At 41.0% G+C, this 16,585-nt stretch overlaps 1 protein-coding gene across 2 annotated transcripts; it reads right to left on the bottom strand.

The window, feature by feature from the left end:
- Positions 1-314: 314 nt before the first annotated feature.
- On the bottom strand, positions 315-16,538 carry MTERF3 (mitochondrial transcription termination factor 3). Of its 2 annotated transcripts, XM_064442354.1 has the most exons (8): positions 16,428-16,538; positions 15,656-16,087; positions 13,367-13,519; positions 12,160-12,349; positions 7,174-7,321; positions 5,853-5,924; positions 2,860-3,021; positions 315-569 (listed from the first exon to the last, which is right to left on the bottom strand). In XM_064442354.1, the coding sequence occupies exons 2-8, from the start codon at positions 15,981-15,983 to the stop codon at positions 375-377; spliced, it is 1,248 nt and encodes a 415-aa protein (XP_064298424.1). In that variant the 5' UTR covers positions 15,984-16,087; positions 16,428-16,538; the 3' UTR covers positions 315-374. The 2 variants fall into 2 exon arrangements, with proteins under 2 accessions (XP_064298424.1, XP_064298425.1); XM_064442355.1 differs by lacking the exons at positions 5,853-5,924; positions 16,428-16,538 and having other exon boundaries at positions 15,656-16,420.
- Between the last annotated feature and the right edge of the window lie 47 nt (positions 16,539-16,585).

The following is a 16,585-nucleotide window of genomic DNA, read 5'->3' as shown; positions in this document are numbered from 1 at the left end:
AGACAGAGGGTGAGACAGGGAATAAGTCACTAGCCAGTGTTTCCACCTCCTAAAATTCTGAAATGATTGAAAGAAAAAAAAAATCCCCTTTAATTTACTTTTCTGTTAGTGTGCCACATCATTCACTCTCAATTAAGTTAGTAATTAGTTACAAGGACTGCATCAGTAGCAAACAACATATATTCACTTAATACTTTTGAAATATATTTCAAGTCACCATAAAGAATATTACTGACAGCCATTACATCCTACAAATGTTTCATAAGCAACTTCTTAAACCAGTAATTAAGAAGTTAAGAGACCATAAAAAGGAGTAGTTTTATAAAATGTTTACTTCATAACTTTATTCTATTCCTTTTTACATGTGTTACTAATTAAAGTGTTTTTAAGAATTTTTCAAAGTCCTGCATAGAAGCTTTGGCAACCACTGTACAAAACACCTCATCGGGCAAGGATACTAGCTGGTCCAGAGAGATGTAGCTGGGCTGTGCTGGGTCATACTGGGCTCTTCCCAAGAATGTAAGAAACATATGTCTCTCTCTGATTCGTAATAGCTTTGAGTTGAAAACCTAAGAAAGAAAGAAAGGGAAGAATGTTTTAGGCTGGCTAAATTTCAGATTCTGATTAATCTAAAGTAAGAGCATTTTTTAGACAAACTGAAGACCTAGGAAGAAAACAAATAACTTGCATCTTTTCTCCTAATTTATGTCAAACACCGGGTAGGTTACATTTATACATAAATTACCTAAATTCTAAATAAATGCTTCAATACAATATGCTGAGGTACATAGACAAGGGAAATCAGGGAGTGATAACAACTCCCTTAAGCACATTAGTTTTTTTCATTATATATGATAACTATATTACTTTTGTGTAATCACAGCCAAGAAAGAAACAGGGAGCAAGAATACCAAGGCGTTCTTCCCATACTGCCAGAAGTGTTTATTTATACTCTATATATTTCTCTACTATACATAGATTCAGGTGAGCATTGTTGTAAGGAAGAAGTGAACAGGTGACCACATGGAATAATACAAACGAGTCAATACAGTGACAAGGGAAGAGGTGAGTGGCTGCGCCTCCTGCCATAACACAGCCAAAAGGCACAATGCAGTGGTTCAGAACAACCTCTTCTGCTGCACAGCAACAGGTACCTTTGAAGATAGTTATCACAAAGACAATTCTAGACAAAGATGAGAACAATGGTAAGGGAAACATGGAGGAAATCAGTGCAATGTCTAAAAAGAGAGAGGGGCAGGGAAAACAAGAGATGCACAGTTAAGGAGTCTTAAAAGCAGAGATTTAATTGCATTTCTGGGCAGTATAACTGGAGAGAGAAGCCGCTGGTGAAAACAAGAATGCTAGAGCAATGAAAGTGAGCAGAGATTCACTAAAAAGGAGAGACTCCACCACGGAAGGAAGGACTTCCTGAGGATGCAAACTAATTTGAACTAAGACAGAAAACAAAACTACCATTTCTGCTCTGCCTTCTTTGAATTTTGAAGGGGAGTCGGAAGACAGGGAAAAAACCTTAACCACCGTTTATGGAGCTAGCTGACAGGAAGGATGGTTACAACAGCAGCTGTAACATCAGAGATTATTTGACAATAGGATGTTCTGTATGCCTCTTATTTTTAGCATTACTGTCATTCAGGATAGCAGCAGCAACAGATGAACACAAGTATGCATTTGTGAATGCCTAAGTTAATGGCCAGACCACATACAGAGTTGCACTAGCCACATCCTGGAACTCTCAGTGTTTGAGAATGGATGGGAAGAACAGGGAAGAGAGACAGTGACTGCACCAAGAACAAGGACTAGAGAAAACTCTCCACTTACCCTTCCAAACAAAGGGAAGAGAAATAATGAGGTGAACCACCACAAAGCCAACAATAAGACAACTGAGAAGGAAGTGAGCAAAACTTGTCACTTACAGGTGAAGGAGGGCAAAAGTGACACACAGATTGGAGCTATAGCAAGCATCCTTGTTAAGTAATGATATGTTAAATAGCAAGATAAGTAACCAAAATCCTGGGGAGCAGTTTTATTTCCCCATATAATTTTGGCTTTTTAGCCAGTTAGATTAGACAGTTAAATTCCCTACTAGACTTGCTTTAGGAAGAAAATCATTGCAGTTCAGAAGTTGTAATATGTGATTTGTTGTTTTTTCCCTTGTAACAAGCTAGTGTGACTGTATGTCAGCACTGGATGAAGTGACTAATGCTTTCAGCTTTTAATTTGTGAGGGAATAACATTAATGAGATTAAAAAAAAAACAAACCCAAAAGGGTCATCAAGAAACTAATCTATTTTCACTCCTGTGATTTTGTAGCTAAGGATGCAGCAACAGGAAAAATCAATGAGAATCTGATTGCCTAACTTCTCTTACATTTAAACTATGTTTTCAGATCATAGAATCTATAAAAATTATTTTTTAAATTAGACAAATCCAAAAGAAATGTTTATATATAATGTGTCTAATGAACAGATCTTCCACATGATCTGTCTTCACTTGCATGTCTTTGCTAGATAAGATTTCAGGACAAGGAACACCTAAGCAGGCAGTAATCTCTCTTGCACGAATCCAGAGGAGATGAGCATAACTACTTATGTTGAAAACTTAAAAATTCACAAGACTGGGGGTGGTGGTGCCACAAGTGCCAGGGCGAGAAGGGCACTTCCACACTGCAATCCTCACTGGTTGCTGAACTGCTAATAAAAGTTATCCCAATTACAGTAAAGGCCACAGACAAGTTGAAGAATTCATGCGTGTCCTGCATACATGAGGCTCCACCTTCAGCACCAAACTAGTGAAGCAGTTTTGCAAAAAGCACAGTTTATGCCCAGATTAACAGCTCACCTGAGGAAAGTGAGTAAGCATGTTGTGGGGAATGCCCATTATGTTGTGTAAGTAGTCAAATGTCTGTCTGAGGCTCTTTTTACTTGCAGTTAAAATCTTGGGGGTTTTAAACACGATCTGTTGAATTTCATTACGTTGAAAACCAAGTTCAATCTGGAAAACCTGAAAAAGGGCACAATTTTACCTTCAAGAGTCAGGTACAGCAAACTTAGCTTATTTTAACATGCCACTGAAACTAATGCAAAATTCTTCTACCCTTTATCACACAGCAACAAGAATGAAACCCACAATAATATCTGCCACTCCAGTTCTTCTCAAGTCAGACAGTGCAAATTATTTATCATTCTGGATTAAAGTCTAATTTGTTTATAGAGTATCCCTGAAGCAAAGATGACTTCTGTGAATGCTATGCATTTTTCAGCTTGTCTGAGATATGAACAAAAAAAGCTGTGTCTCAATATGCCTGGTAGTTACAAGCATAAAAATTCTCTCCTATGAGTCTTTTATCAGCTTCAATACCAAGCTGTCAAAAGAGACTGACTTTCTAGTTGTGGAGCTGTTGAGCTCTGTAAAACACAGCAATCAAATAGCTAGCGACTGCTTTTGTTAATGTGTTATTGCTTTTGCTAATGTATTCAAGTTATATTTTTATATTAGGGAGTATAATTTCAGTCCTGTAATCTTCAACTGAAGTCTGTTGAACCTTAAAGAGATGTGTAGAATTTGCAGTGTATTCAGTTTATTTTACAGTTAGTTAATGTCTACAGTAATACGTCTTTTTCAGAGACTGCCCTGAGTCCAATTATGGTTTCCCAAAAGGAGAAACAGAACACATTTTTTCAATAAAATCATGAACACTCCTCCTAAAGTGCAGAATGGCAAGCAGTTCATTGAGTTGTTGAGAAAGGAATTCAGCATTCAAGAGCGTCTGGTAACTCAGCCACTTCTTCTATCCTCCAGTGACATTTACAAGCAGCTTGTTTTAAGTCATGAAGTGGGCATGCTTGCCTGTCAACATAACTAGACTTTCAAATCCAACTCAGGTATTTCTTCAGTTGGCGAAAAGGTGGTGCTTTTTGTTTTTCCAGTTTGATGTGCCAGGACTGCAGCTCTTTTCCAAAACTGCCTGGCAAATACAAAGGGAAGGGCTTAGATTCTGTGTTTTGAAACTACTTTAGGACTTCCAGATCCTTGCAGGAAATTGCTGCTAGAGGTGACTATCATCAGGTCTTTCAACTCCTGGTTCTTCCTTATCTGCTTTATAAATATTTGCATATCTCAAGAAATACTAAAGAACTAAGACAGCATTCAAGTATGAAGAGTTGTGTTTGCCCTTTAGCGGTGTCTTCCACGGATGTGAGTTGGCAGGGGTAACTTGCTGCATTTAGATATACAACCGAGAGTAAGACCTGATGTTAAATCAGTGGAGATGTATAGCTGGCCCCACTATAGACAGTGGCAATTGTGGCAAGAATCTTGAGCTTTTCTTTTCTACTCTGTGAAATGGAACAGCGCTCTCTTGGCATGAATGGTGAGCTCAAGTCTAAGTTGCTTTGACTGCTCTCAGTGTGACAGCAAACATATTTAATATTCAAAGACTTTCTAGACCACATATGCTAATATCCTTACAGTGTACGCCCCAGCAATATTCAACATACTCTGTATGATTCCCACAATAGGCAGTGGTAACACAAGCTTTTCAGTTCCACCCTATCAGTGAATCTCTAACTGTACTTGAGGAAACCTTCAGAGGACTGAATAAGCCATCCTTCTGCTCACTTAGTCCATGATTGGGATCTTCTGACAACCAGTATCAGCTGCTGCTGTTGTTTCTAAGTAACAGCCCAGTCCGAAGGAGGGATACCACCAGATCACTTCTGAACTGCTCGTGTATGGTTTCACTTTCAGAGTGCTAGCTTAGGACATGCAGGTCTGAACCTGGATTCTGAGTCTGAGACATCCACCCTCCTGAAAGGCTGGAGCTTCTAAGTATCAGTAAATTTCAATAGTGAGGACCTAAAAATCCTTCCTTTCTCTCTAGAACATGTTAAAAATAAGGATGCTACACTATACACTTTTTGGTAGATAGGCAAGATAGTTGCATAGAACTGAGGATCTTAAAAACACATTCAGTATAATATACTGAATCCCTAGCCTGTGGAAACAATGTTCATTAAAAAGAAAGCACTATTAATTGGAACAGTCTGCTACTTTCCAGTCTCCTCCCTTGCCACACACACATTTCAGATTGCAAGATTCCCAGTGTTTAATAGTTTCAGAGCAGTGAGTCTGTCTGAAAATTATATATTTTAATTCATAGCTACGCGTTATAGGATAATGGGATTTCTCAAATTGTTACACTACATCATGCTGTTTGGCCTAGATGGCTTTATAGCACAATAATTAAACCAATACATAGTTACATTTTCAAAAGGGAAAGGAGTCCCTGTGGGTTTGAAGTTATTTACCCAACAGTTGTTAATAACGACCATCTGCTATCAGACAATAGGTGTCAAATGCACATTTTGGCAGCCTAGCTACCTGCCAAGAAGAAAATAATCAACTGCACATTTCTTGCTCCTAAATCCTCATGGACAATCCAAGTTAGCAAAAAAACATAATAATTAAGGAGGGGAAAAAGGAAAAAAAAAAAAGAAGAGGGAGCAGGCCTTGTTTTTCACTCATTGTAAAGAAATGGGCAGCAATTGGTGTTATCAGATGGCAACTTTTAGGAGGAAGGGGCCCAGATGAAGTTTCTAACCTACATCAGAGTAGAAGACAGAATAAGATACCGCTCCACATACACTGTAAGCTTGCAAGCTATAGCAGAAAAGAAATTGTTTTACAAAATCCTCAGTTACTTTATCTCTCCACTAAAATTATTTCACTGAATTCTTTCTGTGCAGGATTCTCCTGCAGGAATTTAACCTTCTGACAACTTTTAAAACTATGTGGATACACAATACACTTTTAATATCTACTAGTAAGCTCACCTGAAGATTTTCTTTTACAGGCCCTATTTTGCCAGTCAGTAGCCTTGGAAGACGAATTACCAGATCTTTTGTCTACAATTAAGGAAAACACACAAAGGAAAGATTATTACTGAAAACTTGTTTGTGAATCCATCTGTGAAAGAAAGATGGAGATCTCGTATAAACTCTTTTTTCCTAGTTGAAACAGGGATGCACTTTCACTTGCATTTCATTTCATTGCTACGCCAAAGCTGAGTTTGCATGCAGCAGCAGTATATTAAGATGCAAAAAATTACTCAAATATGTTCATCTGAAAAACAAAAAATAACATAGCTGTTGTAAAACAGACAGGAAGAGGGAGTAAAAGCATATCCCAAAAAAGCATATGACTGGGCTCAAGTGCCCAGTCTCTCTTGGTGCTCAAGTTGTTTCTTCCCATCTTTTTGGAAAAAAAAAAAGTGATCAAAACACTACCTGATAGAGGCTATAAAAGATTTTTCAGCTGCAGTGGAATTTGACTACCTCAGGATCTGGTTAGACCATAGTATTATGGCCATACAAGAACTCTACATCCCTTAAGCCATGTGTACAAGGAATTGACTAAACACTTTTCCAGAGAAATCTCTTACCCCAAGCATGGAAAGGCCAGCAACAGGCACTGCAACAGGCACTGTGACAGCTCAGCTAACAGAGCCATCAGAAGAACACCAGTTTCCACTTGGAATGTGACATTTATTGCAATCCCCAGCTACTGCAGGAAACAACTAACACTGCCCACTTATTCCAGGAAAGTCTAGTTACTACCTTCTCTGAAGATCCTGAAGCGTGGTTCTACATACCTGCTAAGCACATAATGCGGTAAGCACTCACCAACAAACCCAGGGGTTCCTCCTGGTGAGCTGCACATATGATTTGGCATTTAGTTTGATATGATGTTCGCAGATTAGACTATTTTTCACCAATGAGTTAAGTATGTTACAGTATCTTGAAGAGATGAAGAGTGCCGATTAATTCTTTAGAAGTTAAAACAGCTGCTTTGTGTTTCAGCAATGGATCCTCCGACCCACCTCAGATAATAAAACTGGACGCACACATGCTTGTTTGAGAATAACCTACAGCAGATCATCTTCAAGAACTGTACTTCAGGACCTTTGAATGTTAGATGTCCACATTATTTCTATAGACAGTTAAAATCATGTTCTTCTCTTGTAATGCTCTGTGTTACCATCGGTCATGTCACTAATGTTTGTGGATAACCTCCAAACACTTGAAGTACTCATGTTCCAAGGCCTTACAGTTGTCACTGTCAAAGTTCCTAAAGACTTGAGTGTATAGTCTTTACCTTTTTTACACTGAGGCCAAGTTCGTTTTTGAAGAAACCCAGTCTGTTATCCAGTCTTTCCACTGAAAACAGCAGCAAATATGGAGCTCTTGAGACCATCTGAGCAATTTCTGCCTTACCAAATTTTTTTGATTTTAGGTAAGCCACTCTAGAAAGAGAACAAAAACAAAATAAAATCCAGTGATGAAAATTTTATTGCCTCCATTTATTCAGTACTTGCTTAAATTCCTCAGTGATATCTTATAAATGGACAGATGTTCTAGCATTAACATGCAACCCTGCCAAAAATAATTAGGGGGAAATCTGCAGTTATCATAAAAGCAAAATACCATCCCTTCCAATTAATTAGAAGTAAAATAAACCTCAGAGCAGAATGTCAATACTGAAGACAGATTTTAATTCCTTCCAGCTGTACTTAAGCAGATAACTATGTTAACCTACGTTTAACTACCAGCCTGTCTCCTAGATTGCAAACACATTAATAGATCATCATAGGCTATGGACAAGAAGATATATACAGCCTTTTGCTATTTTAATGAATTCCATTTCTACTGCTGAAAGAACAGAGTACTATACCTCATACATCCCTATTTTGCCAATAGTGCTGGAGTCGAAATATCATACAACAATGCTATCTGTAGAGACATCGTCCAAAAAGACATTTCTAAATCCACTGAAGTTACTTTTGTTACAATAGGTCCCTACTTTCAGTCACTGGTCCAAGGACTTAGTTACAAAACATCTGGTTGTCAGAAAGGAAAAGGAGCTGACTAGAGTTCTTATGCTCAACAGAGCTTGCTTTCTTCCTTTCCAACTCAAAACTTTTTCCAAACTTTGTTGAATTCAGTGAAAGTGAAATCCTATTTCGATTACTACTTGCAGTAGTTTATTACCATAGCTCCCAGAAAAAGGAATGGGGGGAAATACAGCACATGAAATAAGAAGTGACATGATTAACCCATGTGATACCATTTACAAAAAACCTGAATTTGAAGAGGTTCCCTTTGGTTATAGATAAACACATACAGAAGTATTTGCTGTCAGACTAACTTAGAGTAGTCAAGAACTGAATTTATCTGGCAGTAATTAAAATACTAAATGGATTGCAGAATATTCTGCAGAAGAGGGTATTCAGCAAAAGATGGGCTGTGTGTTAAATCATGTTGTGTGGAGATTAAAAAAAAGAAAAAAACTAAAACCAAACCAAACCTTCCAGTCTTCACCACCTCCCTCTCTTTCTACAAGCCCTCAAAAATTAAGTTATCACAAGCCAAAACTCTCTAGACAGAAGATCTAAGAACAACGGGTAGAGGACCAAACCCTAGCTGAGCAGGCACACCACCACCAAAGGTAGCAGCCTTAGGCTCCAGACAGTGTTGATGGAACTGGCTGCAGGAGCCTCAGAGACAAGGAGTGGTTTGGAGGGGGAGAAATGCAGAACACAACAGTGAACAACTGCCCATTCGAAAGTTATCCCATTACATTTTGAATGCTGCAGCTTGGCTACACTATACTTCTTCCATTCAATTTTTCAAGAGGACAAGTGCCAAGTACCCTAGGAACACAGCTATATGAGTAGATTAAAAATAAAACCTTTTGGTTTTCCTGACTCCCCTCCACTTGTTTTCTCTTAACACATCATTAAGATTCACACCTGAAGCATTTCTTTGCATCCTGGAAAAGCAAGGAAAAGCTTTAGAGGGATGGCAAGATTCTAATAACCTGACTCCAGAAACCGGTATATTAAAGAAGCACAATCATCCAACCTGACCGAAGTTTGAGATAAATTTGTGAGTGTTGGCATCAAGGTTAGCCCTCGTTCTGCTACAGGGGTGAGCAGTTCTATGTAGCACATTAACGGTTTTAAGTCATCATTAACAATACCGTAAAACAAAGCATCTGGTGCAGCTGCAGTGCAGACACTGATTTGCAACTGTCAGAATTGTTATGAATTATGGAATGTTTTGACTTTTACAGTGTTTATCTGAAGTCAAATGCCAAATCCATTGAAATTTGTGTTTTGTTTCCTGGCAACATGGAATCCATAGCAATAAAACATTCCAGAGTGATGTAACCAATACCATGTCCATCTGCACCGAAGTGTTTATGCAAAGGTGATACTCAGCTTTCAAAAGACAGCTATCTGAGACACATTCACTTCATGGCCTGCCACACAGCTCCCACAGCACACTTACTTTAAAGCTTGCAGGAAAGCATTCACCAGTGCCAGAGGTAAACTCACTGAAAAACCAAGCTGCAGAAAATGAAGTACTAACCAGGCCGTACTACAGGACAGTCACTGAAAAGCAAACCTGACTTCACAGGAGAGTTAGAATGTTTATCATAGCAAAACATACTGTCTTCAGAAGAGTATAAGCAACTCCGACATTTAGATTCAAAACTACTGCTGAAAAATGACACAGGCTCTTTTTGGATACTGTTTCTGAAAGGCCACTTACAGAACAGGAAGATGGAAGAACAGAGGAGAAAGAAGAAAAGTCAGGTCTGTGTTAGACATAAGTCTACTAATGTGCCTGTCTCAAAAAAAAAAAGTATTTTCAGATTTCTGTCTTGGACAGCTACTACATGCAAAACCCAAGCAGAAAGACTTTATTTTCTGGAATTTTTAAAGGCATTTTAAGTACATTACAAAGTACACGCACACAAAAGTTGTACTGCAAAGAACTGTTGATTAATGCAAGTCTGTCTGGAGTAATTTTAAGAATTAAAGTCCATCCTGCAATTTTTTCTATAATCAACACACCTAATGGAAGTATGAATCTGAAGAATACAGCAATGCCATTTCAGAATCAAATTATTATAGGTACACACCAAACAAATACAGCTGAGTAAAGAAAGCTAGGATCTCTATGACTGTAGAACAGAGACTAGTTAAAAAAACCAAACCACCAAAACAAAACAAAACAAAACCAACCCCAAAACAAAACAAGATAAAAAAATCCAACCCTATAGTCTGGTGCTGATACCTTAAGTCTCTCATGTCTTAATGGGATCCCACCTGCAAAAATATGGAATGAAGTACTAAAGCAAAGGAATACAGAGAAGATGACTGTATCCATAAACCAAGAAGGAGGAAGACTGGAACAAGCTACCACACCATCCCTAGGGCAAAGTACCTTTGCAAAACTCATTGTGGATTCGTGAAAATATGGCCTCAAAACCTACATTCAGTTATTTCAGATAAATGAAGAATTAAGAATAACTTTTTTAAAAAAATAGATAATTTATATTATTACAATACATTATTTTAAAGATCTGGACTTTTAATTCCAGTTATTTAACTTAGGGAAGATTTTTCTTTAGAAGTAAAAGGTTTTCTGCCACAAATACAAACCTCATCTTTAAAGCTCTAGAACTAGTCCTCCAAAGTTAACAATACAAAACCACTAAGGACAGGCTTCTGCAAATAGATATTTACAGTTACAACCATAAAACCTCAACTTTACCAGCATCAGCACAGGTCTATCCATCACTGCAGGATGAAGTCCAGCATCCCAGATTAAGACCACTAATGGAACAGTTGAAATCTGCACTCAGATGCACACATATGTGACAAAACAGTACAGTGATGGCTGATTTCCAACACAGGGAGAACAGACAGCTGCTCAGAGTAACATCTTAGACCATGGCGGGTAGATCTGCCAAAGCTCCTCAATATTCTTGTTTTGACTACCTTTTCCTTTTAACTCAGCTACAGGTTTTTAAAGCTACTTTATGTTGCAGTATTATCCCATTATATCTCTAGAGCTGATCAGACAAAGATTTGTTAATGAAATAACAACTGCCATTAAAGAGGAAGTCCCACTGTTGTCAGAGAACAAGAAATACAATTATACAATTTGATTCAGACGACGCTCGAACAACTGAAATCGGCAGACTTTAGTCAACTTCTGACACAAATCCCATCATTTTCCAAGTCATGCTGCTGGAGAAGGAGGAGTATGTGTCCACAGTTATCTGATATCTTCGTGCTCACTTTCATTCAAGTAGCCTTTATATTCAGAATGCAGCATTTTCTGAAGTTAGTGTTCTCTAATAAGCTAGACCACATGAAGTACAGTGCAGCACACAGCATCTAGATTTAAGACATTAAAAAGAGCAGAGAGCAGTAGGAGAGGGTGATACAGAAAATGAAAGTTTGACAGTAAATGCAGAAAATAGCTTGTTTCCCCTGCAGCGTCAGAAGAAAGACCCATAAACACAATGGCTTTTCTTAAAAAAAAAAAAAGATTTCCACCTTTGGTGTTTTTGATACACACAGAGATAAGCTTAATAAAACAAACCAAACTCCACAGGGCAGCTAACTAAATAAGCTTTGGTTTAAGATACGAAATCTCCTAAAGAGACTGGTATTTACCCTTATGCTCAGACAAGCTGGGTGACACTGAGGAACATTCTAGGGCCATACAAGTGTGAACACTCACAAGAATTAGTTCATTGTAGTCTTGTGTTCAGTTTGAGCTGGACAACAGGGAAAAAAAGTCACCAAAACCTCTGCTGCTATTAGAAGTAGACAGAAGAGATCTGGTCTGCTTCTTTTACTGCAGAATTCACAAGGTACGGGTAGACATATAATCCAGAAGAGCAGTTTCAAAGCATCACTGAAGAGGTTAATATTGTTCTGCAAATTTAGGTAAAGCCTCAGGGACCAACATTTTGGAATCTAAGCTGACACAGGTAAAGCAAGTGGCCTAGGATGGCAAGCTGCTTCCTCTGTGGCACAGAGACAGGGATAAGCAGTAAAATTTTTTAATGGACAGTTTTCATATGGATCAGGGTGTTGACTCAACATACGATAACACCACATGTTAATGCTGACTGATGGGAAGGCACAGGAGCATGGAGCCTGGGAGCAAGTGAGAGAGGAAGCAGCAGCAACACAGGTTCAGCCAAGGTTAAGCCAACTGGAAAACCAGATCTTCAAGCCAAGGGGCTTAACACCCTGCTGCTATTTGAAAGGCTTACCTGGTTTCTAAAGCTTCCAGATCTTCAGCAAGAATGTATGGATTTTTGGTCAGGAACGGTCCCAGCTGGTTGTCTTCTACACCCACATCCTTAAGAAACAGAAGTATTTTTCTTATATCTTTTTCAAAGTCCAAGGTCAGTAAGAGTTGACCTGCCTTTTGACGTTTCTCCACCTCGGATAAGTCAACTCCTACGACAAACAAAATTAGATACTGTTTTAATTAAACACAGACCTTACTTCCTCTAAATGTTTCAGGAAGCCATCTTGAAATGGACAGGACTACTCCTTTTTTGCACTGATTTAGCATGCTTCAATTGCTCAACACAGCAAGGTCACAACACCTTGTGTGTTGTGGAACAATTTCAGACAAAACAAGCAGTCATTTTAGAAGCTTTGCTAAGTTTATATTTTGAGGGAAGACATTTGCAGTGGCATGTGAGAAATCAAGTACACTAGCATGGGCCACATGTAGAGACCTACTCTTGTGGCAAAGCAGTACACGTACAAGGAATTCCCAACTCCATTATACAAGGGGAAGGGACAATTTTGCAGTGAAGTGCCTTTGGATACTGGCTCACATATAGCGATTTGTTACTGCATGGAGCTAAATCACCCCCTCTCAAATATTGATTTCTCCAACCTCCTTCTAGTGTTCGTTGGGACTTCTGGGAGACAAGGAGGTGGCCAGCAACTGTGAACTCATCTATCCCTGCCCAGTCCAAGTGCTTTTTGATGAGAAGTAAGGTTCTCTTCCATCCCTTCCTTCTTGCCTCTCCAGTTTTCTGTGCCCCACTTCTAAAGTTCTGCACAGCAACCACTCTCCTTCCTTCCTTCCAAGGCCAGAAACCTGCAATTTCTTCTGCAGCAAATTAAAGCATCTTTAACCAGCCCAAAAGAAGAGAGACCAATGAAGTTACACAAGGTGCTCCCCACCTCTGGAAGCTATGGGCGATGCCTCCTAGCATCCACAGCACCGAGACAAAGCTAGCCAGTCTTGTCTTCAAGTAATACAGCATTGCTAGCTAGTCATGAAGTCCCGTCTCTTTTTCCATTTACCCTGGATAGCTTTCTGCTGCCCTTAGCCATTGGTCACTGTTCCTACTTTCAAGTTTACAAGGCAACCAGTAGGATCAAAACACAAATTGTAGAATCCCCAAAGCTCCAGATATAGGCAAACCACATAAACACAAACAAAATCACACATACCTAGGTGGACAAGTTTTGCCAGGGTTTCTGAGTGATCAACGTAATCTCGGAGTGTGGAAGATTGAAGGGGAAGAAGTGGTTCTGCAATGATCTGTACGGCTTCTTCCTCAGAAATCTCCTCCAAAGCAGACGAAGGTGGGATATCATCCCAGTCTAAGAAACAAATATAGAAGACCTAAATGCATTTTGTGAAAGACAAAGCTGCTCCCACCAAACACGATACAGATCTCTTAAAATTCAGTTCAAAATGCAAGAACACCACGCAATGACATGAACAGCCAATCTATTATTATTTTAAAACATAGGCTCTACTCCCAGTGTTTGTCTCTGTTCCATCTCCTTGTCACTGCCAATCAACTCTTGCTCATGTGGCCAGATCTGAGCGTAGTACCCGGCAAGCCTGCCTTTTTTCTGCTGCCTTGATCAGTGTAGACAACAGATCACATCACCTTCTTGAAAAAGAATTTTCTTTCATGTCTTTACAAATGCATGCTTGCCTGACGCTATCCAGATCAAAGGCGACTGCAAAGATTATTTTTCAAAACCTGACAAGCCTGCTACTCTCTGCCTCTCCTGAATCTGATGCCTGAACTGTGGTTGTTTTAACTTTCAAGGTATTTCACAGCCAACTCCAACTAAGCTATCGTGTCTTTATCCATTACAGAATGGCTGCTGACTGCCACCACCTCTAACAGCTAAGGAAGTCAAGCTCCATTTCCTAGTCGTTGAAGTTTCCAAGTGAATATCATTAGTTTCCCCTTAAGCATTCCAAGTCAGAGGCCAGTGTCTTTTTAAAAAAAAAAAACATTTCTCTAAACTGATCCATTTTTCCATTGATAGGGGCTCACAGAAGGTAGATCCAGATTACTGTTGTACAGGCTCACTGCTAGCATCCAATACTGACTGACAGTCCTAACTATAAACTCTTCAGGATGGTGATTTTCCATGTCCTGTACCTTTGCCCAAGGACTTCCTAGAGACTAGGGTCAAAAAAACCAAAGCCACACCAGAACTACCAAGACAGGTACCATAATAAGTAGGAAGATCCTATTGTTCTACGAAGAGTTGCACAGACCAGCTCAATAACTATTGAAGGTCTTGCCACTTCTTTTTCTCAAAGCCTCAGAAACAAAAGCACAGTAAAACAGTTTTAGCAACATTTACACCTTAAACAGTAATAAGAACTCTCTAGGAATCTATATGGATATCTAGCATTTCCCTTCAACCTGTTGAGGACTGAACCAATACACACCAAAGTCCATTCTGGAAGCATGGATGCCATTTTTTTGCTACTCTAACTTTGTTAAACATCCTATCAAGAAACACACCTCAAGTTACCACCCCCCCACCCCCACAAAAAAAAAAAAAAGTTAGCAATTATGTTTATTCCTTTATATACACTGCCAACTGGGCAAAATGCTCCACACGCGCATATACAACAGTAAGTCTGCTGGCAGATAAAAATCTGGCACGTAAATAAACTGCACCGCAGGTGCAGACACATAGGAGCTGGCTGACCTGTCAGTTCTGGTGCAGCACTGTTTCCAGAACCAGCTGCACAAACACACAGTTCTCAGTTGAAGCTCTGAGCCACCCCAAAAATAAGCTCTGTAGGATCCAAGTTGGCTGGGCTCAAAGCAGAATCTGAACATACAAGACTGCTTAGTAATCCAGAGCAAGTTTCCTCGGCATACTAGATTTTTAGAGGGTGGTATTTTTTTTTTTATCCTCACTTAGATATAAAAGTACAGAAAAGTGAGGCAATTTCCTCAGGGCAACACCACCAAGGGGGTCTCTCCTTTCCTCAGGAGACAGTTTCAGAAGCATTTCTCATGAGGGCAGTGCTTAACTTAGGCAGGCTTCACACTCTGCTGCCTCCTGTTGTTCATCCCTGGTGATTCACACGGCTGCTTTGTGTGAGCTGCTCCAGGGGTGGCCTCTCCCACTCCTGTCCCCCAAAACACAACAAACCCCTTTATTTTGTTCCAGTACAACTACAAGGGAAAGACAAATGCTCAGCTGCTGCAGGTAGAGTTACGAAGAGCTCTTCAAGCAGCAGCCTGACTGACATTTCTACCCGAAACGTATCTTTATCTTGGCTTAAAGGTATACTTCATAGGCTAGAGCGACCACACGAATTCTGCGTTAGCTACGGGGCCAAACCCAAGGGAAAGTCAGGAACTTCAGTCAAATATTTTAGATAAACAGGCCAAAAAATGGGGAGCCAAGGGTAACAGTGAAAGCATTATTTGGAGATTCGGGAGAAATGGTATCTCTAAGGCCTCTTACCTTCATACAGTATTTTTGCGTTCAGGTTAGGTAATGTTTCTGCTTTTGGTTGTTCCTGTTTTACTGGTGAGGGCAAGTTACTTTCGGGAGAAGAAAAGGATCCATCCTCGGCACCGCCAGGCGGAGAACAGCTCCCTGCAGACACCCGCCTGCAAGCCTGCGATCTCCACGGAAGAACGTCATTTCTAGAGGGCAGCAGAGCCGGAGGGGCGAGCCTGCGGCGCGCCTGTGCGCTCCTGCTGCCGCTGAGCCTCCGGGGGAAGTCCGCAGCGCGGGCCGTTTGCAGCAGGCAACGCCAGCGGGAGAGCTGCCGAGCCCACGAAGCCATCCTCCTCCTCAGCGCGGCGTCCTGCCGGGAGACCACGCCCGAGGAACAGTAACGCAGCGCTGCCTCACCTCGCCCGCAGGGCTGGGACCGTGAGCGTTAATTCCCTGGGCATTAAAGCAGTAATTACTCGTTACAAAGCGCTAAGTAGCTACTTTGAGGCTTTAAGCGCCTGACAAACGGAGGTATAACTGAGGAGACGAGCCGCCTCTGGACGCCTCCGCCCGCTCGCCCTTGCGAGCGCAGGGGGAGCCCAGCCGGGACCTACGCTCTCCCCGAAGGACGGGGCCCTCCCCGTCACTTCACAGGCCGCCCTCGCCGCTCTTTGCAGGCCGGGGGGCACGCAGCGAGTGGGGCCCGCGGGAGGACGAGAGCGATCGCGGCCGCCCCCGGCGCACCCTCCCCCCCAGCACCCCGACCATCCGCTGGGCCCCGCCGCCACCTCACCTTCCCCTCACACCGCTCCCGCCCGCCGCCCAGCCCACGTGTGTGCCCCCCGCCCCAACCCGGGCGAGACCATTCGGGGAGCGGGGGCGGGGAAGCAGACAGAGAAGGGTTCTTCCCACCGCTTGGTCGAAGGGGGAGGTGCGGCTCCGCCTCCTTCC

This window comes from Phalacrocorax carbo, chromosome 2 (assembly GCF_963921805.1).
Source record: "Phalacrocorax carbo chromosome 2, bPhaCar2.1, whole genome shotgun sequence".
Classification (NCBI taxonomy): Eukaryota; Metazoa; Chordata; class Aves; order Suliformes; family Phalacrocoracidae; genus Phalacrocorax; species Phalacrocorax carbo.
The sequence above is the reverse complement of the archived record's forward strand: the minus strand, read 5'-3'. Positions and strand labels throughout refer to the sequence as shown.

Excerpts from the sequence above, each read along its gene's own strand:
- MTERF3 (XM_064442354.1), bottom strand. The coding sequence starts at position 15,983 with ATGGCTTCGTGGGCTCGGCAGCTCTCCCGCTGGCGTTGCCTGCTGCAA. Across the intron at positions 12,350-13,366 it reads GGCAAAACTTGTCCACCTAG|GAGTTGACTTATCCGAGGTG; the intron begins GTATGTGTGATT and ends TGTTTGTCGTAG. Across the intron at positions 7,322-12,159 it reads CTGGAAGCTTTAGAAACCAG|AGTGGCTTACCTAAAATCAA; the intron begins GTAAGCCTTTCA and ends TTCTCTTTCTAG.